Source organism: Vanessa cardui, chromosome 14 (genome assembly GCF_905220365.1).
Source record: "Vanessa cardui chromosome 14, ilVanCard2.1, whole genome shotgun sequence".
Lineage (NCBI taxonomy): Eukaryota > Metazoa > Arthropoda > Insecta > Lepidoptera > Nymphalidae > Vanessa > Vanessa cardui.
Window position 1 is genome coordinate 9218389 of NC_061136.1, and position 27755 is coordinate 9246143.

The 27755-nt window shown below is 31.2% G+C and overlaps 1 protein-coding gene across 7 annotated transcripts in view; it reads right to left on the bottom strand.

Moving 5' to 3' along the window:
• LOC124535091 (sex determination protein fruitless) overlaps positions 1 to 27755 on the bottom strand; it is a 66320-nt gene that overhangs the window by 1717 nt on the left and 36848 nt on the right. Inside the window, exons 2-10 of one of the 7 annotated variants that reach the window (XM_047111147.1) lie at positions 26218 to 26251; positions 25436 to 25539; positions 14079 to 14230; positions 12164 to 12301; positions 11975 to 12076; positions 8674 to 8901; positions 8034 to 8255; positions 7484 to 7598; positions 321 to 3743 (exon numbers count right to left, since the gene is read on the bottom strand). In XM_047111147.1, the coding sequence (XP_046967103.1) occupies positions 3427 to 3743; positions 7484 to 7598; positions 8034 to 8255; positions 8674 to 8901; positions 11975 to 12076; positions 12164 to 12301; positions 14079 to 14230; positions 25436 to 25454 (1293 nt within the window). In that variant the 5' untranslated portion in view covers positions 25455 to 25539; positions 26218 to 26251 and the 3' untranslated portion in view covers positions 321 to 3426. Of the gene's footprint in view, positions 1 to 320; positions 3744 to 5376; positions 6406 to 7483; positions 7599 to 8033; positions 8256 to 8673; positions 8902 to 11974; positions 12077 to 12163; positions 12302 to 14078; positions 14231 to 14374; positions 14615 to 14721; positions 15024 to 15066; positions 15211 to 25435; positions 25540 to 26217; positions 26252 to 27755 lie in introns of those variants that run through there. The other 6 variants (XM_047111146.1, XM_047111152.1, XM_047111148.1 and 3 more) reach the window with 6 other exon arrangements.

The window sequence follows — 27755 nt, forward strand, 5'->3', positions numbered from 1 at the left end:
AAATTTTCTAACAATGAACATCTATAATGTTGCCACACTTAGGATATATACGAAATGCATATAAGTACTAAACTTACTGTAACAATTAACGGTCCACGGCTTTCAACAATACTTTCAGTTGCACTATGCCATCCACTGTCATGCACCATGAATGTAATTTTGATGAATGTGTGGGTTTTCAACTAGAAGCATTGCTGTGTACGTACACATAGACTGCGAGTGTTGAGGCTGCATGAAGGCCGTGCATTCGTACTTAAACGGTACATAACAATTTGCAAATGGGGTGGAGCGTGTAAAACGCACAACTGAAACTACACGGATTGTAACATACCACAATTTAATGTAAAAATTAGTAATAAATACAACAGATAAATGCAGGAGTTTGCAACATGTTAAAATTGCATTACATAACATCAAACAATGTGAAATAAAAATTGCATTAACTGCTTGCATAAAACAAAATTATTTAAATTAAACTTTTAACGGAGGCATCAAACCAAGACATTAATTAATATAATCATAAACAACATATCGTTCATAAAATTTCATGTAAAAATATAACAAGACTGATAAACAGCTGTTAAGGTACACGATTTGACACCCCCGACCCTATTAGTATTAACTATTGTGATATACGACACTATAACAAATTGGCTAATGTTACAAAGAAGAAACAAAATAAAACATAACTAGACCATTGCTATCCTGAAAATAACCATAGAGCTCATCCTGCACTCCATTGATTCCAAATGATAAAATCACATTCGTGACGTTATAGGTAAATTTTAATAATATACAATAAATTGGAATATTTATTTCAGGCCAAATAAGTGACTAGGTCCACAAGACCTCATTTTCATAAGACTAAATTTAGTAATTCGTTAACCTTATGTGTAAATTCCATATGGCATAAAGTTAGCTTTCATTAAGTTCCATTACGTGGTCACCGTATAATTATTATTAAGTTGCACACTTTCTGAAAGCTGAAAAGAGATCAAAGGGAGATATTTTCTGAGCCAAATGATGTGATACTCCAAAATATTTTGGCCAGACACTATCATAGTATCCTAACCTAAAATATCTAAAATAAGATTCTATGTTACTAGTTGATTTGCTATAGCAAATTCAATATTTTAAAAATTGGTCTCGATTGATAATAATGTACAAAAATGCGTTCAAGATTAGATGAAGCGATTCTTAAACTCCACTGGTTCCTATTGGGCAATGAAACCCGTACCGGATACCGGATAGCTATGATCTATTCAACAATAGACTTTAACTTGCGCGATAATAAATTAATAAACAGTACATAACTATTACGATTGGCAGAGGTAAACAAGCTAAATATTAATATTACCAGCTATAAAACCTGTACATTGCCGTAACCCAAACTTCGTTTCGCTATGTAGAAGTAGAAATTAGCACTTTACTTATGTAAATACAAATTGGTAGTTACTCTCTTTCAAAGACATTAATTACTTTAAAATATCCTTTAGTTTGGTTACGTTATTAAATAACTAGTAATATTGCACTGAGTATGAAATGTCATCAAATAATAAGCGCCCACATTATTAAAGAACGGTCGATATAAAAATCTTTAATATACTTAAAATTAAATATAAATATTTGTGGAAGAAACGTTTGGTAGTATAAGATTTATCAGTAGAGGAACAAAGGAGCTTAGTGCTTACATTTCAAGTGGGCCCCTATATTCAATAGACAAAATGTATAATCTAGGTACGAGTTATGACTATTTTTAAAAAATTGCACAAGTGAATTGCATGTTCACAGCTACTAAACAGCACTAATGCCACAACTTAGAAAATATGTGAAACGATCACGGTCACTATTTGGATGCGGTCATTTCTCACCGTCAACAAACATTCAATGTTTTTGGTAGAAATAAGATCTGATTTATACAATCGGCGACTTAACAATCTAGATACATTAGTAAATTTTAAGAGGTCCGAAAAAATTAAGATAAAAATCTCGAGTGATACTGTAATCTCTAAGTGTGTATCTATACGCCGAGACGTATGCTTAGTACCCGTTGAACACAGATGCGACCTCAGCCGGATGCTAGACGCCTTACGTTAATGCAGAGTAACTAATCATTAAAACATTAATATTACAATAGGAGTCGAATCGTAGCGTGTTAACACTCTTGGTTCTAGCACCATTCCATTTTATCACATTTCAGTTACCGTACCACTCTAAGTGTTTAGCTAAAAATGTAACAATCTTAAATCTTAAATTGAAAAATACATACATAAACGCTAGGTTAGTCCCAATTGTAGAATGCCAATATTAGTTACTAAATGCGCAACCTCGAATCGTTCCTCCCTACCTTAAAGTAATTGAAAGAGGTCTTTGACCTCCAGCACCGATCACGACTTACCAAAACTAAACCTACCAACGATAAAATAATAAAACATGTTAACATTGCAAGTATTATTACTTCTAGTCGACAACTCAACTCAACTCGATAAACGAAATCAAAGTTACTATATCATGAATCAATAAAAACAAACAACACTAATAAATCATATTACATAGTTATATAAATATAAAATTATATTAAATCAGACAATAGAATATATCTAAGTATAAAAAAAAACAATCTCCGTAAATAGATCAACTAGTCTAGTATAAAAATCTTTTCGTATGTTTCCTTAGGCGCTATCCGTTAATACATCACAAATCCTTAATAATTATCCATCTTGCAAAGGCCTCATAGAGTTACAAATGCATCTACACTGAGATTCAGTCAATATTTATATGTCGTTGACCAACGACAGATCACAATCTCTTGCCAGTCCTTATCGATCCATTCTGTTGTCGTTCCGCACCAATCATAGGATAATAATATAACATAAATATAATTAGCTACAGGAAACTCATAATTTCCTATCTAATGAATAAATATAACAAGACAATGTGGGCCCGCCCGAGGGCAACCGTTAATAGCCAGCATCATTTCGCGGTCGCACCGCTACTCGACATAGTGTATATTTAAATAGCTTAAGATTTCTATCGATACAATATAAAAAATAATATGGTAATAAAATTAACATCATATTATTGCTTTTGCCCGTTCCCGTATAGCGATTGGTATAGAAAAAAATTTGCTTACCTATTCATATAATATACGCTTCGAGTCGCCGTAGCGGCGACGTCGACTCGAAGGTATACCCCGTAACGGAATAGTCTACATAGTACTCCCTTACGCGGAATCATATACAAGGTCACACTGGGGCAAGTCAAATGCACAACCGAGACAATACTAAAACGAGTGTTAAGAACTCAATTTAAGGCCCGCTTAAGTAATAGCACTTCAGCTTAATCCTAAATAGGAAAACGTTCGGAGGCGAGAGAGCTGGCTGGGCGCGCTCACAGAGCGTCGAGGCCGAGCCAGTACATGGACAATCAGTCGAAGCCGGCGTCCAGGTGCACGTTGTTGGCGAAGAGCGGCGCGTGCGGCGCGTGCGGCGGCGCGCCCGCCGCGGACTCGAACTTGCGCGTGTCGGGGTTGTACGCGGGGTGCTTGAACTTGCAGTGCGTGCGCAGGTTGTCCGAGCGCGTGTACGTGGCGCGGCACAGCGGGCACTCGAACCGGCCCGGGAAGTGCACGTGATAGTGGTTGCGGATGTGCGTCACCACCTTCCCGCACAGCTTGCAGCGGTGCAGGTTGAGCGCGCCCGCCACGCGCTCGAACGTCAGCCGCATGTGCCAGCCCTTCGAGCCTGCAACCAGCGACCCGTCAGCCCGCCCTACTCTACTCGGCCCGTGTCGCCGTCGGACCCCTCGGTCGGGGCCGTCTCTTTAAAATGGCGTATTCTACGCGTCTTGCAATCGTTATTTCAAGTTTTGACATCGTTTTATGAATAGGCCATTTTACAGAAAAGTCCTTTTACAGTCCAGGGATTTTTATAGCTATATACGGATAGCTTCTGTAATATCTTTTGGAATATGTCAGTTTTATAATATAACAATTTTAAGTAGTCCGATTTAAACAGCAGAATTTGAATTGAACAAAAGTTTAAAATGAACGTGTTATTAAAAGGTATTTAACTATTTCTATAAGCATGTGACAGTTACTAATATTTAGTTAATCGCGGCGACCGAATGTTATCCAAGTTCCACTGTTTTCTCAAAAGACTTTGTAACATATTAGCACTATTGAAAAAGCTTTGATACAAATTTGTTAATGCTATGCTATTTATGCTCTTCCTAGCACTATCAAAAGCGTTTAGTAAAGTATTTAGTTAAAAATTATTGTAACCAAAATAATTTCGAGTAATGATAGTTTTAATAAGAGATCCATGCAGAAATGAATCAATGATTGAAGAAATGGTGTTTGTTATTCGTCAGTGTTAATACATTTGCACGTGATATCGTTTATTACTGTCACCAAGGCTGTATACAGAATGCAGTAGTTTGAGATATAGGTCTACCATAAATAAAGAAAGCATGGAAGGAGGATGAAAATGAAAAGAAAAGAGGTTAAAAATAAAGGAATATATTTGCAACGAACACACAGTAACGATAGACTTACATACAAAATTAAGTATAATTCGAATTAATGAAAATAAATTATTTTTAAAAATTACGGTTCCTAAAATACATAAGCAAAGATCAGTCTTGTACACACCTGACAAGTAGTTTCCTTAAAATTACAAAAGGAACAATAAGAGATCATATACGTGGTTTGGTGTGTATAATTATTATGGACCGGATTTCATTTCATGAACATAATTACGAAGAACTTTTACCGTAAAAAAAGTAAAACCCGTATACCTTAATTATAAAAAAAAAATGATATCCGGCCTATTTACATTTAAAGTAGTACACAATATAACTGTAGTACATAATCAAATATTAGTAACAATTTAAAACATTTGCGTGAAAAAAAAACCTAAAATATCATTTTCTATCTTCAAGAGAGCATTTATACTAAGATTTAAAAATGAATATCAATTTCAAATGGAATTAGTAATTTTAATTGATTTGATTAATGTATAGGTAGTTTTGATTTAAAAAATACTTATTTAATTGTTTTATGTATAATTAATGATCTACTTGTTAAATTGAAACGATTAATATCTGTCTTAAGAAACTGCTATAAACTTTTGTACTTTATTTTTATTAGTACAGTTAACAAAAAAAAACTCAATGATCATTTCATTAAAGTGTAAGATTTGTAGTATATTTGGCTATTTGATTATTTTTTTTTGTATTAATTTCGACTTTAACTATTAATAACTGATCCTGCTTTTTAATACTGTTTATATTATTTTTGGTTTTAAAATAAATGTTTATTGATTAATTCCAATTTCTACCTAGACATTGATCTGTAATAGTTGCATTAATATTCTTCCATTTCATATGATATTATATCCCATGTGAATGAATATACTTATAATTATAGTTAAGAGAGATGATGGATGAAGTTCCGAAGAACAGAATAAATAATAATATAATTGTAAACCATATACAATAAAAATGAGTATTGCTTTATTATAGTAATGAGTACAAATTTATTTTATACCTAGATGTAACAATCTTGAGACAATTGAGTGAGTGAAGTATTTCATACTAAAAAGTACATTGAAGACTCTTGATCAAGAAAATATATATTTTAATTTGTTAATGTTAAATAAAATAAACACACCACACCTTATATTCTAATTAATACTTATTAGTATTTAGGTAACTGTTAGAATTATTGAGTAAGCGCACTTGAGTTAGTTATGAGATTTTTTAACATAGTTTAGTTCATTATGGACAGAAATCATACCATAGACATGTCTGTTTCCGGTAGAACAAAATAGAACTATTAAAAATAAAAAAAGTTATTATCCTCGAAGGAAAAAAAATCCCAGTATCGATAGCAGATTTAAAAGATTAAGATCTTTTCTTTTAATTCTAATCTTGAGACCAATTAATTAGGAGATAATATTAATACATTTTCACGAAATCGGAAATGAACATTAAATTAAAAAAAAAGTCTGTAAAGATAAGATTTCATTACACGAAATATTTGGTTTGTCTAGATGTAATCTTAAATTTTCTATCTAAGAGAATTTATCTAACATTTCGTTTGTATATTGGAAAGATTGTTTGGACCTAAGACGGAGCAATGTTTCATTCTTAAATGTCTTTTTAAATTGTCCGCACGCGTTAAAATGATCGGACACAAGGGGCACTTATGCTGTTCTGGATTATGAGATTTCATGTGTTTCTTTATATTGCTAACATTTTTACCGCATATTTTACAGGGCATGGAGCCACTATATGGTTTATGATTAAGTGCTATTTTAAAAGTTTTTACTATGTTTTCAATATTTGCTATATTGTGGCCAAATTGTTCCTGTGGTATATCGTTTTCGTCGGCATATTTTTCACCTGTAAGATACGTAACTGCTTGACTGGTGATATTTTCAATCTGACATGCTAGTTTCAAACGTAACGACCTTTTATGTACGTTGACAAACAACTACATCTAGCACACTCCGATTCAACGCTGTGACCTCTACACCCAATTTGACATGCCAACATTTTTACATAACTAAACGCTTATACATATCTCGTAAGTATTATTTACATCACCTACGTCCCACCGGGGGCGCCAAATCATATCATTTGATAAACCATTTCACACCGATTTCTTCATAAAATAGAAAATTATTGTATAAGCATTAAAGGAAAAGAAAGTAAAAAAGCGTTTAATGTATGATCAGTGCAAATTAGTCGAAATGATAAAGCCACACATTAACTATCATGCTGAGGTCGTATGCGCATGCATGAAGATGAGTTACACATATAATTATCGAGGAACGCTTAACCCGGGAAATATATTAAACTTTCCTTTATAATTATAAAAACTTAAGCAAATAAAAATTAACAAATTAAATAAGCATTGAGAGGAGCCCTCCATCCACATAAATGAATACATTAAAAGTGTCAAAGATACCGTCCCGTTTGTGTATTGAGGAAGTTGTTAAAAATATATTTAGCACAAATGAATTAAGTGCCACTGTGACATGTGACATTACCGTAAGATAATCATAAATAATATTTTAATCGAAATAACGGAATAACGGGCTGAACTCAATATGAAAAACACGGCAATTTTATATCACATTTTATTACGATCACCAACGAAGACTTATAAATATAATCATTCAAAATCGAGATTTTTTAAATATTTTTTTACGTAACGTTAACTTTTATGTACAATGCATAAACCCTTTTTTATTATTAATATAAAAATATAGGAATTTGTTATTTTATTCAAAGGTATATTTTGTAAAATATGTACTACCGAAAATATAAATATCTTACTAAAATACCCTTTAAAACTTTAGGGTAAATTATTTAATTATGTATTTTTAATGTAATTGAAATCAAATAAATCTATTAAAAATATTTATTTAGTTATAGTTTCTTTGGTGATCGTCAATTAAAAAAAATAATGACTCACCATCTATGGTGTCTGTCTGGTCCGGGTGTGGTTGCATTATAGGCTCGCTATCGTTGCAATCGTTGCTCATTGAATGTTGCGTCAACATGGAAGCCATTTCATTGACTCCCATACTCTGAAAATTTCACAATTTTTTATTTATATTTGGTACACCTCTCATTTAATTTTTAGGACAAAAATTCTTAAATGAATAAAATCCCAACTTCACACAAATATTTTACGTAATAATTTTATATATATTCGTATGTGATGCAATTAATTGTTTGACATAGATTTTAGCATAATATTTGTTTTAAAAAAAAATATATGATAAATGATAAAAAAATAACCAAAAAAGTAGCAAAGATAAAATGTTTTTTTTTTTTTTCAATTTCGCATTTCAAATGTTAAATGGGTCGTATCTGTCTGAGAAGCAGCCCAGTATCCCAGCATAAAATGTTTTTTTTTTTTTTTTTTTCAATTTCGTATTTCAAATGTCAGATGGGTCGTCTGATCGATCTGTCTGAGAAGCAGCCCAGTATCCCAGTACGCCATCAGCCGTGAGACTGACCGGCAGGTGCGTCTGGTCGTAGGGCGCGTGGTGCGGCGGGTGCGCGGCGAGCGGCGCGTGCGGCGTGTGCGGCGCCGCGTACGGCGAGTCGGGCTCCTGCTTCACGAGCGGCGTGTGCGCGGGCGAGCGCGTCGCGCGGCCCAGGTGCGCCGGCGGCGGCGTCGACGGCTCCGAGCCCGACCCCGTCGACCCGCCCTTGCCCGCGTTGGACTTCACGTGTCCCTGCCGTGTGATATTTGCGTTACACTTAAGATTATATATGAGTCGAGATGGCCCAGTGGTTAGAACGCGTGCATCTTAACCTATGATCGCGGGTTCAAACCCAGGCAAGCACCGCTGGATTCATGTGCTTAATTTGTCTTTATAATTCATCTCGTGCTCAGCGGTGAAGGAAAACATCGTGAGGAAACCTGCATGTGACAAATTTCATACAAATTCTGCCACATGTGTATTCCAATAACCCGCATTGGAACAGCGTGGTGGAATATGTTCCAAACCTTCTCCTCAAAGGGAGAGGAGGCCTTTAGCCCAGCAGTGATAATTTACAGGCTGTAACTAGTGAACTAGAACTTAAGATTATAATTATGATTGATCAAGTCCGAGTGGGAGGGTCTCTTATCGATGTAACGCGTATCGATACCTCGTAGTGCCGGTAGGGCAGCTCTATGTCCTCGCGGGGCACGGTGGAGTTCTTCCTGCGTCGCTTCTCCGGCGGCACGGCGTGGTGCGGCGCGTGGGGCGCATGCGCGGGCGGCTGCGGCAGCGGCGTGAGGGCGGCCGGCGCGTGCGCCGCGGGCGGGGTCGCGAAAGACTCGCCCCGCGACGACAAGTTCTCTGCGCTCACGGACGGCGTTGATCGCTCCTCTGACTGTTGATGGGTAATGATGGGAATATAAACATACATAAGGGAATATAAACTCACATTAGTCTGTTAATTCATATTCATAGGTATATAATAATAGTAATTTAGTATTTATTTCAAAAATATAAATTTAGATCTTTTTCAATAACATTTTATAACTAAGGATTGCTATACTTCAATTAGTGTTATCGGAGCATAAACTTTACAGAACGGGTAAGCAATCCAGAAATCTGAAAAATTAGTCAAATAATACCTAACCAACGTTATATAATACAAAATGGGTATAATCAAGTTAAAATAGGATAATGAAAACTCAAATATAAGACTATGCTCTCAATAAATTAATCACAAAATAAACATTAATGTAATATTTTTGTGGAAACAATACATTCATGAAAGGGTTATATTTGTGGCGCAACATGTGTGAAATAATGTTAACATAGTACGTCAACACAAAAGATACACATACAATTGGTATGTTATCAACTAAATAATGATAACATTGACATAGTATTAATATACCATTAAAAAAAAAACAAGAAACATAAGATTTTGGTATTTAGATAATTATTTTATATTTCAAAAGGAAAAAATAAAGTCACTGACTAAACGTTAGTTTAATAATAATATATAGGATCAATTCATACTATTTAATATATTTAAAAATACTAAGATGCTATAGTCACAAATATTACTATTGCTAGTAATCAAAGTAGTCTTATAAAATTGACTAATTAATTAGAAGCACGGTACGAAAGTGCGAAATTTAGCGAATCAAATGGTAGAGAATCGTGTGACAGTTGCTTATTATAACCAGTTTTGAATAAACGAGTTCGTAGTAAAGATGCACGTAAGATATTTTTGCGTATGCGCATCAATTTAAGGAAATATCAAAATACGTTGCTATAAATGTTATATTATATATTATCAGCTGTGTGTTCGAATTTTACCTACATATTTATTAATTATTTGGAACTTTAGTCGACGTCAATTATTTTAACTGTATTTATTTTTAAACACCTAATCTATTTAGTTATTTGCTTATAATAAAGATTATTTATTAAGAGTTAACCACGTATAACGAAACAAAAGTCCTTACAAATCTTAAAATCATCAGTTGGCATTAACTAGGCAGTAAATTCGTATATAAAGGGTCAATGAGCGTTCACCAAAATTTCAAGGTCGGCGCACCGTACCTACTGTCTCTACGCAATTTACCAGACTTGTCTGTCTGGCACGCTCTAGTCTATTACGTCCGCATATTGATGCCATTATCATCCTCAAGATTCGAATATAACGCATAATCTATTAAAATTTCGCAATCGTAACATTGTTTTTTATTTTAATTTCATACTTGGCCACCACAATGTATTACAAGGTGTTCAAGAAACGACAACAGACCAGAATCTTTGTTTATTTGCTTCGAAATTATTATTGCGTTCTATAAGAAAAATATGCGAATTTAAAAATCTATGAGACCGAAAGTAACATTATTAGTTCTTCAATATTCGTATTGTGGGTTTTGAGAAGGGTTTGTGTGTAAAAAGTAACAATAAGAAATCACAATATGTTTACTTATTAAGTTTTTTTAAACATGTTCCTAATATCTCTCGATTATCTTACTAAGTCACGCAAACAGTTTTAAGAGAAACGGTCTTTTAAGCGATGATAACATTGTGATTATGTATATCAGACGAATTTATTAAAAGTGTTAATCTGAATTTCTCAAATATTGCCAAATAAAAATGTTTATTTTAAATAAATTTACAACTAATAAAGACAAAGAAAAGAAATTTAGTATATTTATTTCGGTTACATTTGCTTTATACATCCGGTTATTATAGACAAAAAAACCGCTATAAACTGGCGTCCTGTACCTTCTAAATTGTTATAGTCCTATACTTTTAAATTTGTTTAATATACACAACAATAAAGAACTGTTATGACGAAGTAGGTTTTATTCGTTTTCGACTTAGAACTTTCATATTATGGCTTAAGGTTTTGAAAGTGAAGTATAACATAAAATGTTTATAGTTGAAAAAAAAATAACAGTAAATTTAGTTCGACCGTATTAAATTTATCAAATAAAATAAACAAGTATTGCGTGTGGTACAAATTAGGATAAGACTTTTTAGCTCATCAAAGGCTAATAATAATAATTTTTATTAATATCATTTAATTAATAAATATTTAAAAAATATTATTCAAATATCGTTTAAAATTGTTAATTTAAGCCAGTAGTTTCAGTGATATTACAAGATGTACCTATAAAAACAGTACGTGGGGTGTGAGATCTATTAGCACTCCGTATACGTCGATGGAGTACCAACGGTGACATTACTTAGCCCTATACGATTGCTTTAAATGATTCGTATATTTCAATATATTTAAAAATATAACACGGCGTAAAGTCAAGAAGAGTAGTTACTATAGAATAAATAGCTACGAGTAAATTATAGGGTCATCGATCACACTTGCTAAAAATTGACTCTATTTAAAACTGGACAGCTGTAATGAAATAAAACTCCCGTTTTTAAGCGTCTTACACACTACACAGATACCTACTGCATTTAAACATGCAATGCGAAATTTCCTACACGCAAGAATGCTAGGTACAGTTTTTTCAACACACTATTTCGAGTTATTTTCGGAACAAGGCACAAAATTAGGACATGTATAATCTATCTACGAACGAGATAGCAACGATATAAGAGCTAAGAAATAAGATCATGAATCTAAATAGTGTATACATGTAAATTTGTAAACTATATCTTGCTCTGATAGCTTTTAAATTCCTAACATCCGCCGCCCTGACTATGCCCGCGTTTTATCCATAATCATGTCTAGATAATGTCAAAGATATTGAACAAATAATATATACATCTACCATAATGTAGTCAAACATACATATAAGTATACGTATTTGAAATATTATTATTTAAAATCAATGTATAAGTCAGTTTAAATTTAAGAATAACATGAAATATTACATATGTAAATAATTTTATGTTATATTAAAAAGGGAAAGATTACTTTGTATAATTATTTAATATTAGTATAATATTAATAATCAGCTTACCTTAGGATTCAATGTATTGTTTTCTGTCAAACCTCTAACTTGTAAACTCTCAGCAGTCTTTAGGAACATCGGTAGCATATTTTGGCCAACATTCACCTCTCCCTAAAATTAATAAAATAGATAAAGCATATTGATTTTTAACACATAATATTAAGCTGTATGTAAGCTGTTAACAGATGCTTCACTTACCTTATACATGAAATCTAACAGAGACTTCATCTCTGAAAACCGCACATCTTTTAGGAATATTATCGGATGTGGGTGATTATTTTGTAGGAAAATACTTTCAAAATATGGGGAACAAGCAGAGAGTATTGTCTGATGTGCCTAAAACAATAAAAGAAACATTTATGTACAATAATGACCAACAAAATGCCAAATATAAGTAAAACAAAAGAAATGCAGATCTATTTGAAGGTCTTTTCTGTTGAGATCACAATATGAATATCCGTCTAAAGCTAAATTTTTTCTAGAACTATTCTTATTTTAATAAGGTTGAACATAGTAATCTTTTCATGGCCTAGGTTTTGCACAACTTCAATAGTTTTAAATGGCTTAGTCACACTTAAGACCAGTCCAGAAAAATACATACATCCTAGTAAATCATTATTGCCTTTATTGATACTCAAAGTAATGTTACTTAATCATGAAACAGATTAAATTAATAGCTTATAACTTGTTCTACAATTTTATTTCTACTAAATGTGAGGCCATTCACACAAGAATAATACATTAATTTGGTTTTCTAAACCCTAAAACCTGCAAAACAAGTGTCATAAAATTTAGAAAGTTAAAAACTTGCAGCTTCTCTGCAGACTCCTACCTAAACTATTCACTGTCGACCTACAAAGCAAATTGCATTTTATTAGCATAAACTTTCATAGATTTTTTTTTCGAGGTTTAGAAACTATATAACTATATTCAAAATTATTGTCTCAGATTGGTAAAAAATATTTAAATTTATTTTGTATTTCAACATAAGCATTATTAAGAATGCATTGGCTGGAGATGTCTATGACTGTTGTGATAAAATTAAAACTGCTACAATATTTATCATCCAAAGATTTCACCTACAAGAGATTTATATCTAATTTCTTTAATAAATAAAACATACAACAATTTAATAGAAATATTGCTTGAGATAGTTAATAACATTAGTCATTATATTAATGTATTTTCTTTAAATATATACAGAAAATAAAAATAGTTTATATAATAATTATAGATTAATAAAAGCAGATCCTTGTTATTTATAAGCAACCATTTATAATCAGTAAGTGAGCTACCTTTAAGTTTTTACGCAATATAGCATATCATCATTTAAGTAATGACCTTGTGAAATTAGCAAATATTTAAATCTGCATTGTGGCCTACCTTGGTTAAGTGTCTCATCAAATGATTAAAGCGAATGGAACCTATGCAAAAATATATTCAAAATTTGAAACAATTATTCTTTTCATTTATTTGTATAAATATTTTTATATTGAATTATTATTTGAAAACACTAAAATAATTAGAATGTTGTCAATAAGGTAAAACTTTAATTTTAGTGAAGATTATGGTGTAGATATATTGTTGTTAAATAAAGTATGTCTTGCAACTTAATTGTGAAAATTTATTATTTTACATTAAGTAAATTATTGTTATTAAGATTTGTGCCTACATATGATTCATTGATTATTATGACAAGATGCATAAACATACAGCATTTTGAATAACTGTAACATGGTAAATCATATAACTCATGAATGTTTACATTGTATGCACTTTGTTATGACATAACAATAAACATTGCACTAATATGTCAGTATTTTAAAACAATTTTTTAAGATTATCCTTTGCTTAATATTGCACGATTTAGATGGTTTAAATTATTTGCACAACTAAACTATTTGGATTTCGCATTGAACATTCAAATTCTACTCATTCTATAAAAATTTGCAAAACAAAAACATTTTGCACTATATAATCTGTTAACAAAAACAAAGTTAAAGGACTCTTTATATTTGGTTGCCGAGTTATTAGAATTATTTTTTGATAAATAATATTATTTAAAACTTCCTAAATATTTTATTGTAATATAAGATAATAAAGATAAGATTACCTTGACTGTTTCCCCATCGCAAGCAAGTGTGACATCGCAAAGTGCTTCTCTTTGTAGTAGGCTTGCAAGCACATCTGTTAGGTTGGTTGGGTGGTTGTTCCAGCGCAAACAAAATTGCTGGTCCATTGTTGGTGCTAGTGTCAGTGACCGTGCTGCAAATAAATAAATAAGCCATAACAAATTGATTTACCCTTTAGAATTAAGTTAAATCTCACTGCTAACAATAATTCGCAATTTTGCAAATAGTTCTGAATCAGGAAGTACAGCTAGAATTTAAATGATGCTTGAGAACATACTTGTAGTCTAAGACAAGGTGAAAATAATAAGACACGTGCGCTGGTTACCAAATTTACATTAAACTCATTAAGTATGTGCAAAAAATTGGCGGCCATAGGCCCTAGATAGTAGAACGGAGAGATAAGTGACATCAGCGGTTCGAATTAATAGGGGCCGCGGGCAGTAAGCTTACTGTACTCCACATTGACAGTTAGACCGAGCGCCGACACATATCTACTTGTTGCATGCTCCAAGCGAGACCCATACATTATGTAATTTAACTCCAGAAAGCAGACGGCGGGGCCACCGACCCTACGGGATGCTAAAACCACTAGTCGTCTATAAAACGAGTTTAGTAAAGTAGTACCGCTGGCCAAAAAAATCGCAACATGCTGACACCGTTATAATCGCCAAGCTGGATGTGCCAGTTGCTAATTTCCAACGTGTGGTTTCAGGAATTTGATAATGCACCATTACTGCCGTTGCCACTAATCACTCCGCGTGCCTGAAAATTCACGACCGAAGAACAAACGGGATTTCTAAACGCGTAGTTGTTTCAACTTTGACTATTCGTAGCGCCATTTGCCGATCCCGTATCTCAGAATCTTAAAATTATTAATCAACAACGAAATTTTCTCTAACACACAATTAATTCACCATCACAAATCAAAAACAACTAAAAGACACACCAAGTCAATAATTCCTAACTCACCATTTGCAAAATTTTTGCCATCACAAACGCCACCCGACCCCTACCTTGCACTGTCTTTTTGACCACACACACATCTCGATTTCCGTGTTCACTCACGGCACCTCACGGCCTTCGGAATATCTTTCACATCATAATCGGCCAGTATTCGCAACGCGAACTTCATACGTTTCTAAACGACGCGCTAAATTCAAATTTTGCAATAAATTTTTCATTGCTAATTTTATATAATCGTTTTGAATGCAGATTCCAACTTGACCAATACATATATAATAATTTAAAATACAATAATTTTTATGATTATACCTTTTTATTTGTAGTTTCTTAGATGTTGTAGTTCTTTATTTTTAATGAATTGTAAAAGAGGTTATGAGGCGAATAGCTAGTATTTGAAAAAAACACAAAAACAATTGTGATGAAAATGATGTGTAAAATCTATTTAAAAAATTGTTCAAACTATTTTAAATACGTTTAACAATTGTTATTAAATTAAAACACTGAAATAGTTAGGTTTATTAACATTGGCCTTGACATTTTTGTTATCACAAATTTGCACATCCTCCTATCTCCCGGTAGCGCCATCTGTAAGAATGTTCTTTTGTTATCATTTGCAATCTTGATACTGAATACTTCGAATAGATGGCGCTGTAACTTTGCCATGCGAAATAGTTGTTTCGTCAGAGGACAGCGACCTTAGTTCCTAGTTCTAACTTTTAATGATTGTATGTTGATTGTTGTATATTGTTGCTGTTATTAATTGAGTACGATTTAAATCTAAATTAGCTTTATGTGTGTGGCCATTCTTTTAAAAGTTATCCTATCAATATATGTAATTGTAATATTAGTACAACAACGTAAATCTACTGAGTTAAATAAGTATAGTAATAGCACCTACCTATTTTTTATATCCTAATACATAAAAAAATAACATGTCGGGTAGGCTATAAAATGTTGCACGTGGAATGTATATCTATACTGAGATTGTAATTAGAATAATTGTCACAACCAGTTGCAATGTATTTTTAGAAGTATTTACTTAAATTAAGCATATTTTTGTTTTGTTTACATAGATTTTATTTACATAATACATAACCTAAAAACATTTTCGTTTTTTTTAACTGATGTGTCGTTCAGCAGATGCAGCGCCTAGATAGATCGACGCTCGCTCTCAATAGTGTGGTTCATTGAACTTGAGAATCAATCGTAAATTCGTTTTTTTTGTTCCTTCATAAAATAATTTAAAAATAGTCAAGACCTTATACCTGTCATACTTTTTAATGACAGTTTTATTAAGATTATTAATTTTATGTTTTGTTATGGTTTATAACACATAAAATGTAAACTTTAATAGAGAATGAACTAAAACTACCTAACTTAAGTTGGCTTTTGAGAGGCTAAACAAGCTTAGTTTTAGTGTACTAATTATTTTCAAGCACAAAGTATAACTTAGGTGGGTGTAACAGGTTTTTTAATCAATTGTAAGTATAATGATAAAAGGTATAATCTATGAATATAAATAAGGTACCAACATCTATATCTTTATAAAAAAAACTTTCTAAAAGTTCGGAACAGCTCTGCTTTATGTGAAAATCTATTTATCGGTTTCATTTTGACTTGTAGGTTTATCTTTGTTCAATGAAACCTGTTTTGATTATTATTTTGCGCTTATGTATACGTAAGTATATTGTATATTTTCTTATATTCAATTATTATTTAAGCTTTAATATTTTTATTTTATACATTAATAATAATTATCTGTATTAACGATGATATTAAATTTTATTTAGGTATTTTTTTACATTTTATGTTGATTTTTAAGTGGTTCAGTCAGTCAATGGCTTACATTTGTACTTTTACCTAAGTACTCAGCTAGATTTGTGTACTTTAATTTTTATTTATACACGATTTCGTCTCTAGTCAGGAAAGACGTAGTTAATTAGTATTTAGGAGAAGGATGTCCCTCAACTATGCAATTTTTCTGTTTAGAAGCAGTTTCGGCGTGTGATGAAGCCAACTTCTTACACTATTTGTATTTTACTTTGCATGCGATACCCGTCAATCTGCAGTATCGCTGTTGCCGTAGCATAATCATCAGGATTCTGTAATTCAGGTGATGGAAAGGTGTACCTGCGCCATACCGTTCTGTAATATAATCTTTCTGTGCACGAGTATACTCGAGATATGGTTCGTTTTACAGTTGTTCTGGTGTATGACTGGAATATCGTACATGCATAGTCTGTATTATACACAAGAGAAAAGTAAAATAAACAACTTTGACATTGAATTGTCCCAATATCATGGTCGAAACGTCGAAATCATTGAATAATCTGCGATATTCATTATGGAATCGCAAAAAATTGAGTATTGAATGTTGTTATCGAACATTTGGAATTAAAATTACAGTCGATATAAGTAGCGAAGTGGAAGTGTGACGTATTATATATGAAGATACATTAATCAAAAACCGTCGGTAGTGAATAATAAAGCAGATCTATAAGGAAATCGAATGTAACATTTAAATCTGAGTTTTGTTTATCTCTACTCATTCTTTGATTGTAATGGGGTATACGTACGTACATACGTATACTTTATTTACAGCGTATGGTACGTCTGTGAAAGCAAATCACTTGTTTACTCTTTTTTTTAATTTTTTTTATGGTATAGGTTGACGGACGAGCATAGTGGCCACCTGATGGTAAGTGCTCACCATTATCCATAGAAAATGACGTTGTAAGAAATATTAAGTATTCCTTAAATCGTCAATGCGCCACCAACCTTGGGAATTAAGATATTATGTCCCTCGTGCCTGTAGTTACACTGGCTCACTCACCCTTCAAACCGGAACACAACCATACTGAGTACTGTTGTTTGGCGGTAGAATAACTGACGAGTGGGTGGTACCTAGCACAAAACGGGCTTGATACGGGCTTGCACAAAGCCCTACCACCAAATGTAAAACTCATGTCTATTATTTAGTTTGGATGGTTATAGTACTTGCTGTTGGTACTTATAATTAGGTCGCTCTCTTTAAGTTACCCACGATTCGTGTTTACCCAATCTAGTTTTTACTGAATGTGACATAACTAAAAAGCCATGACTTGACTTTGGCTATGTGTATACTTTCTTGTAGAGTGACCCGAGTTGGATATAACAAAATTAAAACATTAATATTTATTTTTACTTTCCATACTATTCGTTCAATTCTGCCATGTTAATGCCATGTATAAATATTAAACAATATATAACTGTACCTAATATATTAAGAAACTAGAATATCAAGCCGTTCTCTTGTCGGTATATTGATTTCAAGTGATTGTTTTCATGTAAGAGATTAAGCAAAATATGAATAAATTGTAATAAGGCGATTTGGATATAATTACATTATTTTGTTGTATAGTTATGTCGTAATATTAAGAATGATAAATTGTATTCATAATTTTGATTTCGTATTTAAAACTTGCATAGCACGTGTTCGATGTCTTACTTATTTTGCTCATATTTATTGTGCATTTCTAAAGCACAGTACCAATTTCACAAATTTACTTCTATAAACAAATTTAGATGTTTACGTTGATTCTAAAATACTTATTGACATAATTATTTTGTTTAAAACCATTAGTAACTTTACGTTTGGTATTTTCATGTTTAGATAATAATTAAAATATGATTCATCATCAACATACTTCAACATATTTTATTAAATTAAGTATATTACAAACAATTTTTTTATAAAAAAATTAACCACCACTATAATTAGTTACCTACAATGTTATATTTTTATCTAATTCTAAATAAAAACAAATAATTATAATATTCACGTGTACATTAAAAATATACATACGATAATTGTAAAAGTTTGTTATTTTAGTTGTCAATTAACTACCACCGCTTATAAGATATAAAAGATAGTAATGTATGCAATCATGTTCATTACTGGGATGATGAGAGTGGCTGTCCGTGTCACTCGGTAATGTAATGCAGTGCAAATGAGTCAATCTCCACGGGGCCGGGTGGCCACACAGACCCATTAGGAAATCGATTCGTTCTCAACCCCATCGACATCTAGCCTCCGCTATTTCGATTGTTCCCTCAATGGGGAACGGTTTAAATCAATAATTAAATCCCCGTTCAACTAAATCTGTCTCCGAGTACTGCGGTCTAATATATAGATTAACAACATCATCGATGTACCTAGATTATATGCACTGGATTTGCCACAATTTGAATTACTTGATCACCTTGTGTCGGAACACCTGAAATATAATAATGACGTGAGCCGTGAGCGGAAAAGTCGACCGCTGCGCTGGTGCACTTAGTTTTCCAATCTAAACAATAGAAATTCAACGGGTGCACGGCCCGCGGGACACTGATCTATCTCTATGTAAATTATGCGGGAAATAACAACGACTTGTGTTCATCACGGCGTCAGGGCACGTGGCATGGATGAGACGAGATGACATAACATTATTTTTTTTTTTACTAGAATTCATTAAATATTTTTTGAATCAATTGCCATTAATATTTTTGTAAACATATTTCAATATTTCCTTTTAAGATCGTTCACAGATAAAAAAAAAATTGTGTCTATATTAATATAAATAAATACTTATTAAAGTTTTTTTTTACTAAAATATAAGATAACTTACCGTATTAATACAAGGAATCATGTAGCATTCGCAGATGCAATGCACGCACAGCACACTGAGAGCAGACTCGGCAAATACATCATTACACTTCGTTGGTCCATTCATCTTCCGAGCTTCATGTAAATTCAGTTTTGCAAAATTAAGATATGATTTCGCTCTGCATTTAATTAGCTATTGAACTGTGTGGTGTATACATATTACACACGTATATATATTTTGACTATGAAATAATATTTTATCACGAATTAATGAAGAAATGAGTAAATATGTAATTTATGTCATATAAAGTGTTTCGATACCGCTGGCATAATACCGGTAAGCACCGTTATTGTGTTTCATTCCTAAAATGTTTAAAAATTAAATTCTTGATAATTGTGAAACCACCCACCCACAAATGAGAATGTAGTCTGACTCGTTGCCAAGAAATAACGAAAGTTGAGTCAATTTGCCAAATCGTCTATATGGACTATTCTCTCAGGAAGCTAATAATGTAACTCCTGAGCTACCAAATTCGATGAAAGGAAGGATATAGGTAATATAGCTTTAATGCTAATCGTACAAAGAGTAATCATTAGTTTTTTTTTAATACTTAATGTTGTTATTAAAAATGTATTATACAAAATTTTCAGTGTTCTTAGGTGAGTAGGATATTTTCAATGTATACATAGGATGTAGTAGGCTTATTATAATATTATGGTATATAATATAATATATGTAACAAATTGGTGAGCTATTGTTCCAAATGTGACCGGTTTTGTAAGTTGTTTAAGATTTCGCATTGCAGTCAAACAGGATGCTCTAAACCTGTAAAAAAAATTAATGAGATCTTTTATATTAAAAGCAAAATAAAAAACATCCACAAATTGACTAAATAAACGACTACGGACGCATATTTAAGAGTGTATATTTTTTTGTTGGACATTGGACTGTTTGACGAAAAAAAGTGTTTTAAAGTTAAAGTTACTGCCTTTAGATGTTTCGTTAATTTTGTCGTTTATTTTCTAAAGACTGTTAAAAACAGGCTAAAAAGAATCAAATGCAATAACAAAACTGGACAAAAATACATAATCCACTATAAACAAAATCGATAATATTTATTGTTAAGAGTAAGACTTCGTTTCTTCCGTTCTCATGAATTTTTCATGCGGACACAGTGGGCAATAAGTCTATCACTGCGTGCTGGAACTAAGGTTCAATATTGTGGTCGAAATTCTTAGTTAGTCAGCCATATTGTAAAATGTGTGAATATTTGAGATTTCCTTGCAACAGAATTCAAAATTGTACGTCGTAAAAACAAATTTGAACATTTTACCTCGAATCACATTTCGTTGTTTTGTTTCTTAGGATTATATGTATTAGATAATTGTTGTTTGTTATACAAATATGTATAAGTTATATTATATTTTTGATTTAAAAAAGGACTATTCATTTAAGTAATATCTAATCTTAAAGAATTGTATAAATCCATTTCTTTATCTTAAAATGCAGTTGGGTAAGTTTACTGTAATATTTTTTTAAAAGCTAGGTGTTACTTTTTATTAAAATTTTATAATTGCGTTTGCCTATGAAATATAATTGATTTGTGAGTCTTCAAAGGAGCCGACATCAAGTCCATTATATGAAAAAAAAAAACAATATACCGTTTATTCTTTTCATTCGTATTGAGTATTAAAAATAGATTGGATTGTGAAGGAAGCATAAGGAACATAGTAATATTAATATGTGTATTATGAAGTGCTTGTAAAGACGATGAATTAATAAGACGTTTATATGCTCATTTTGTGCTGTAGTTTGTTACAGCTAAGTGCAATAACGGGCGAGTTTTAACGAGAACTGAACTGTTTTATTATCTCAGCGCATTAAATGTGGTCTAACAGTATAGTCGCACTTCATGTAACACCGACGTGGATTAATTGCGCGAGTTTGTGTAGAAAGATAAAATTATTTCTTTGATTGTATCCCATTGCGGGGAATGATTAAGATTAATTCCGAACTGAAATCTTGATTGAAAACATCAACATCAGTCAATGATTAAAAAAACATTAAAATTGATTTAGACTATTTTTTCAAAATAAGAACTCTAGTGTGTCGTGGTATGTGTAATAGCATTTTTTATTTTATGAAAAGAGATTTTAGTATAAATGAAATTAAAACAGCGTTGAAAATAATATCATAAAAAAACATCAAATAATAGGCATAAAAATAAAGAAGTTGGATAACAGTAATTCAATTTTGGGTTCAGCGTTTTTAATTTGCATTAACAAGTAAGCTAAAAACGTTATCTCGTAACTTTTGCTAAACATTAAATTAATTAAAATTCCTAAAATATAAGGCTGAATAGGATAAAAGTACGTTTATGAAATGCTGTAACATGCCAATGGGATGTTGCGTAGTGTAAAATGTTCTCAGTAATGTTTTTATTACGTAAAAAAGTTTTAGCTCATCTAGAAAAAGCAGTCCCGCGATTTCGTTCTACACTATGGTTATAGAGTTAATGTTTTTTACTGTTATACGTATACCCTTCTAGTTCCGGTAAAAAAAGTATTATTTATATTCACTTAGGACGTACGCGGTCAACGATCCAGTGATGCATGTTTATACACGTAGGTAAGTAATTTTAAAAGCACCGACTGTATTTACAAAAAAAAGGCTTTGATAGCATCATCTATAATAAGTCTCGTAATGATCCTTATCTATTTAAAATATTTTATAGATTATTAGAGATATTCAAATTTAATCTCCCGTTGAGATTATATATAGATATAATATAATAGTAACTATTTTTGATAATCTTATTGATCCAATATCAGGCTAATAAAAAAACTTTTATTGTCATTACTGTATACATTATACATATGTTATAACTATAGTTTTTCATGTTTATCGTTAATATTTTTTTATTATATTGTATTTTATGAAAATTTGTTCATTTATTTAAGTTAATTTTCGTTTGTTACACATAACCTCTCTTTATAGTACTAGATACGTACGAAGATATTATGCAAGTGGACCTTTTAGTCGAATGGACATAGTCCAAATATCCTTCAGCATTCATGCAATTGTTCATAACGAACCGTCTTATTTTATTACTGTATTATATTATTTTACTATTGTATTATATACATAATTTTTAGATTTGCTGTCTTAACTGTATGTGGTTATTTTTAGCCCTAAATACATATCTATGGAAATATTGTTATAATATCTACGCATTTTACTTAGAATAGAGAGTTATAAAGGTATTAAGGATATTCATTTGAAAAAAAAAATATGTGAGAAGGTAAAGTTTTAAGGCTTATGTAAATAACTAAAATTTAGAGTAGTTTTCGTTGTTTTAATTGTTTCTTTGTTGTTTTTTTTTCTGTGTGTTTACAAATGAGCCATTTAATTATTATCAGACATTGGAAAGATTACACATAATAAATAAAAATCCTTATAAACTAGAAATTATACACGTAAGGGAAATACATGAAATATACATGTTGCTCAGTGCTTTTTTGTAACAGTGAATTAAATTGTAATTTAATCAGACAAATGAAAAGGTGGGTTATTGTTAAGAAATAAAAGAAGTATAAATAAAACTTGAATGTATTGTAAATTATTCAGTAGTTAGGATAAGGGTTTTTTCCTAATATGTTAAGACCATCTTTATAATATTCGTATGATTGTATTACTGTGAATAAATATCGATAAAAGCGCTGGCGTAATGATTGATGCTATTTTATTGCAAAGACTGATACAAATAGCTTCCGTGTCCATCTACATATAAAATGTAATGTACTGTTACAATAAGATTACTAGCGTGTGTAATCCCCACAGCGTGTCCAACAGCGTATAAAGCATTTTCGCTCAACGCAAGCTTGGAAGCTTCGGCCCACTTGCCACAGCGTCGCGCTCCCCACTAACATAGAGCAGCGCAGACATAAGTCTCACACTCGACTATATTTAAGTACATTTTAAAATAAAACTAGTCATAACGGATTTGAATCGCGTATATTAATTATTTTTCACATCCCGACGTTTCGAGCACTTTACAGCGTTCGTGGTCACGGGTAATATACGCGATTCAAATTTGTTATAAATAGTTTTATTTCAATGTGTAATAATCGCGAAAAATTAAGACAACATCACATTTTAAAATTTGAGCGTATAAGTCAAGCCGTACTTTGCGTTATATTAAAGATTATTATTTTTCCTTTACCTTTTTCTTATCATTCTGTTGCAAATTGTAAATAATTTTTAAACAATAGTTTTTTCAAATCAACGATTTTATAAGAGCGGGAGTTCTTAAACTATTATTTATATTTATTGGTTGCTTTTTTGTTATTTTTACCAAAATATCTGGTATTCTTCCAAGGAATATACTTTTCATATATATTGACATAATTTTGCCTAGTTTTGGGAGATTTATGGATTAGCAATTGCGTCTTACTGTGCGTGTGTAAGAAATGAAAAATATGTAAGATAATATTTTTCATATTAATTTTTGATATTCATTTTTCTAACTTTTATGTGTATATCACGCAATATACTAGATAGTAACTAGACTAAGGTTAAGTTAACTTTGAAACTCTGTGACAAGGCGCTGTCGAGGAACTTTGTATGAGGATATTTTACAATGTAAATATGTAAATGTTTTACAAATACACTTGGTATAATATTCATGTATTTTTATCAAGGTTTAGTATGATAGAGTAAATCCAAAGATGCTAGATATTTGATACACTAAGCCAGCCTTAAAATAACGGTAATTATTTCCTTAGCAAATTATACCTATCATTTGTATGGTTATATTTCATTTTTAATACATGGTTACTACTTCCAACTACTACTAATATTGTTAAAACAAAAAACATATTAAATATTTTGTCCATGCGACATTTACCGGCATTCAGTTTGTCTTGTCTAAAGTTTACGCGACTTTTAATTATTTATTGACGTATGCTTTACACTTAATTTGACAGCAGATGTGTCGACTGAGCAATTATATCATTAAAGTCCTTTTCATTATTCACGTTCTTTCGAGATTTTAAATTAACAAATAATTTGATTAACATAGCTAAGTAGTCGGAATTCATAAGCGTTTATTATTACGAACATACTCGTATAAGTACATAATAAAGAAATTTCTGATAGTAAAGAAAATGATTAAGGTAATACGACCATTTATAATATGTCAAAATTATAACTACCAGATAAATATTACGAAATACTCACAGTTTTGCTTAGTTTTGCTCTAGCATATAATAACTTAATTTGTTTCTCCAGTTTTTAGGTTAAGTTGCTTTGAAAATTTAAATATCGTAATGTTTTAAATTAAAAAAATGTTTTTATGTAATAAATGTATTTTATCTATTATATACTTATAGATCTTGTATAATAAAAAATACGAAACGATTTAAAACAAGACAATAAATCAAGAAAAACCCTACCAAATATTTTCGTGTGTATCTTAATGTTGAACAATATTACATTCGAAATGCAAATTAATTTAGTACGACACTTTTTGTAGATTTGTGTAAACTGATGTGTTTTTAATAATTTTGATACATAAATAATGACAAAGATTTTATTCTGTTCAGCCTTGTATCTAAATAGGAAACATTTAAATTTATTTTTTCATAAGAAATCTTAATAGATTTTATGCGTACTCTAAAATGCTCGTTAGAGGTATCATCATCAAGAATTCGCAGTTTGAAGCAATATATGTTAATTGGTCCACTTACCTTTTGTAGTTAAATTCATTCGTTCCTCTTCAATGCTTGCAAACAATCAGTGTCGATTTAGGTTGTCGGCGAGCTTATTAATTTCGGTATGCCAGCTAATTATCCTGTGAATATGCGGAGTACTTGTTCAAGTGTCATGAATTAGACTATATTATTATAGTGCATATGGTATGTATTTAAAGTTAAAGGATTAAGTGCCACTTGCTTATAATAAGCTGCCATGGTATACCTATAATGCCTTTATCTACCTAAACTAAATTATGAGCTATGAGCAAAAAACGCGGTAAAAATGTAAATCTATGTAACTTATCGATTGTCATTAAATTATTTCCAAAACGAATCATAAACTGCGTATAGGTATACGTCGATTGAGAATCTTTTTCTAATTAATATGCCATCAAAAGTGAAAACCGTTCAGATGTAAGTTATCGGCATTATAGATATACAACGGCAGTATGATATACATATCTCAGTTACATGGAGTACTAGGGTATTAAAATATTTGAAGAGGTTATTAATAGCTAATTAGAGAGTATTAAGATACACAATAAAAAGATGTCGTGTTACAATATTTTAGTCGCCTGGACATTAATAATTATGAAAGACCCAAGGTAATATTTGATGAAGTAGTTCACCTGCTTTTCTACGTGACGTAACTCACATTTGAGGATTAAATTTAGTAAACTACGTTTGCATACTTTGTTTGAATAGTGATTGGATAAAATGAACTATCACATAACAGCTTGCTTCATTTATCGGTATGCTTTATAAAAAAATCTTACGTTTTCTTGATATTTTCTCTGCTGTGTAGTTTATCTGTAACAAATAAAAACATTTATGTAATGAATTACTTAATGATATTAAATTTATTTATTTTATATATTTTAATCTAACTTAATCTAACTTACGTCATACATATCATACACACAAAGAATATGATAATAATTAATATTATAGAATAATAGGAGAATTTAAAGTACAGAACATATCGATATTTGATTGTCAAAAATGTAGGATGTATTCACAAATACATCCTACATTTTTGACAATCAAATATTGTAACTTATTTTTATTGTACTTATTTTGGTTAAGAGTAAATTTTGATGATAATATCACATATTATCATCAAAATTTACTCTTAACCAAAATAAGTAATCGATTTTAAAAAAGAGATTGAAGAGCATAAAACTAAAAAAAACAAAAGCATGAGCAGTTTTTTATTCAGTTAGACAATTACCATTCGGCATGTATATTCTGGTGTTTTTATACTATTTATTCTACACCGTCATGCTGTCAGACTGTTGATTGAGATGCTTCCGTAGTCAATTAGAAGCGCTTATTAAGAAACTCTAAGTCAGCGTTTAGGTCACTTATTCCCGGAACCAGGGAATTGACACAAGAGAGGTTGAATTACACTAGTTATTAAGGTATACTATTATAAAGCTATTGTTTTTTTAATTTTTTGCCGTTAATTACATCTATTTAGTATATTTTTTCTATCGTAACGTATGTTTGCATATCCTCATTTTATATATCAACTAAAGATTTACTGTATCAACGATGTAATCCGCCTCTTTTTATCTAATTAATGTGCCCACATTATTATAAACCTATTTACTTTTGTTATAATTATTAATTTACCGATTTACTTTACTTTAGTTAGAAATACTAACATAACAATAATTGATTCCAGTGCACAAAATATAACCGAGACAAATTTAAGTGTTACTTTTACATTTTATATAGGTTAAATGAAAGGCGGCCCAATGTTTGCTCTTTTAAAAAATTACATCTGTCTATTTAACAATACAATTTATCTCATATTGGCGATTAACTCGGGAACAATGTTCGAGTTTTATGAAAATCTGTCACATGTGTCTCTATCTGTCACATGTGTCTCTAGCAACATGGATTAAGCTCTAAGTATTACTACTGAAAAAGAGAGATCTTAGTCCAACAGTGGTACATTTAGAGGCAGTTTCGTTATTTTATGATTATGTAAAAATATGAAATTGTTTTGTTTTTGTTACAATTTTTTTTAAAGCTTAATGTTTCAATTTTTTAACCATAATTCAAAGATTTAAAAAAAAGTATGTAAACCGCTCTATTAATAAAGATCAGACGATAATCTTCTGGTATTATCATTTACTGTAGTATCCCACATTCGTAACTATGACTTTACAGTCTGACCTTCTATATCGTTTTAATTACGACTTATCCAACGCTATTCAATCTTGCCTAAATTCAGAGGACATTATCTTTTAATAATTTTCAAACAATATTTACTACTCAATCTATTTAAATATTGAATATAGGAGGA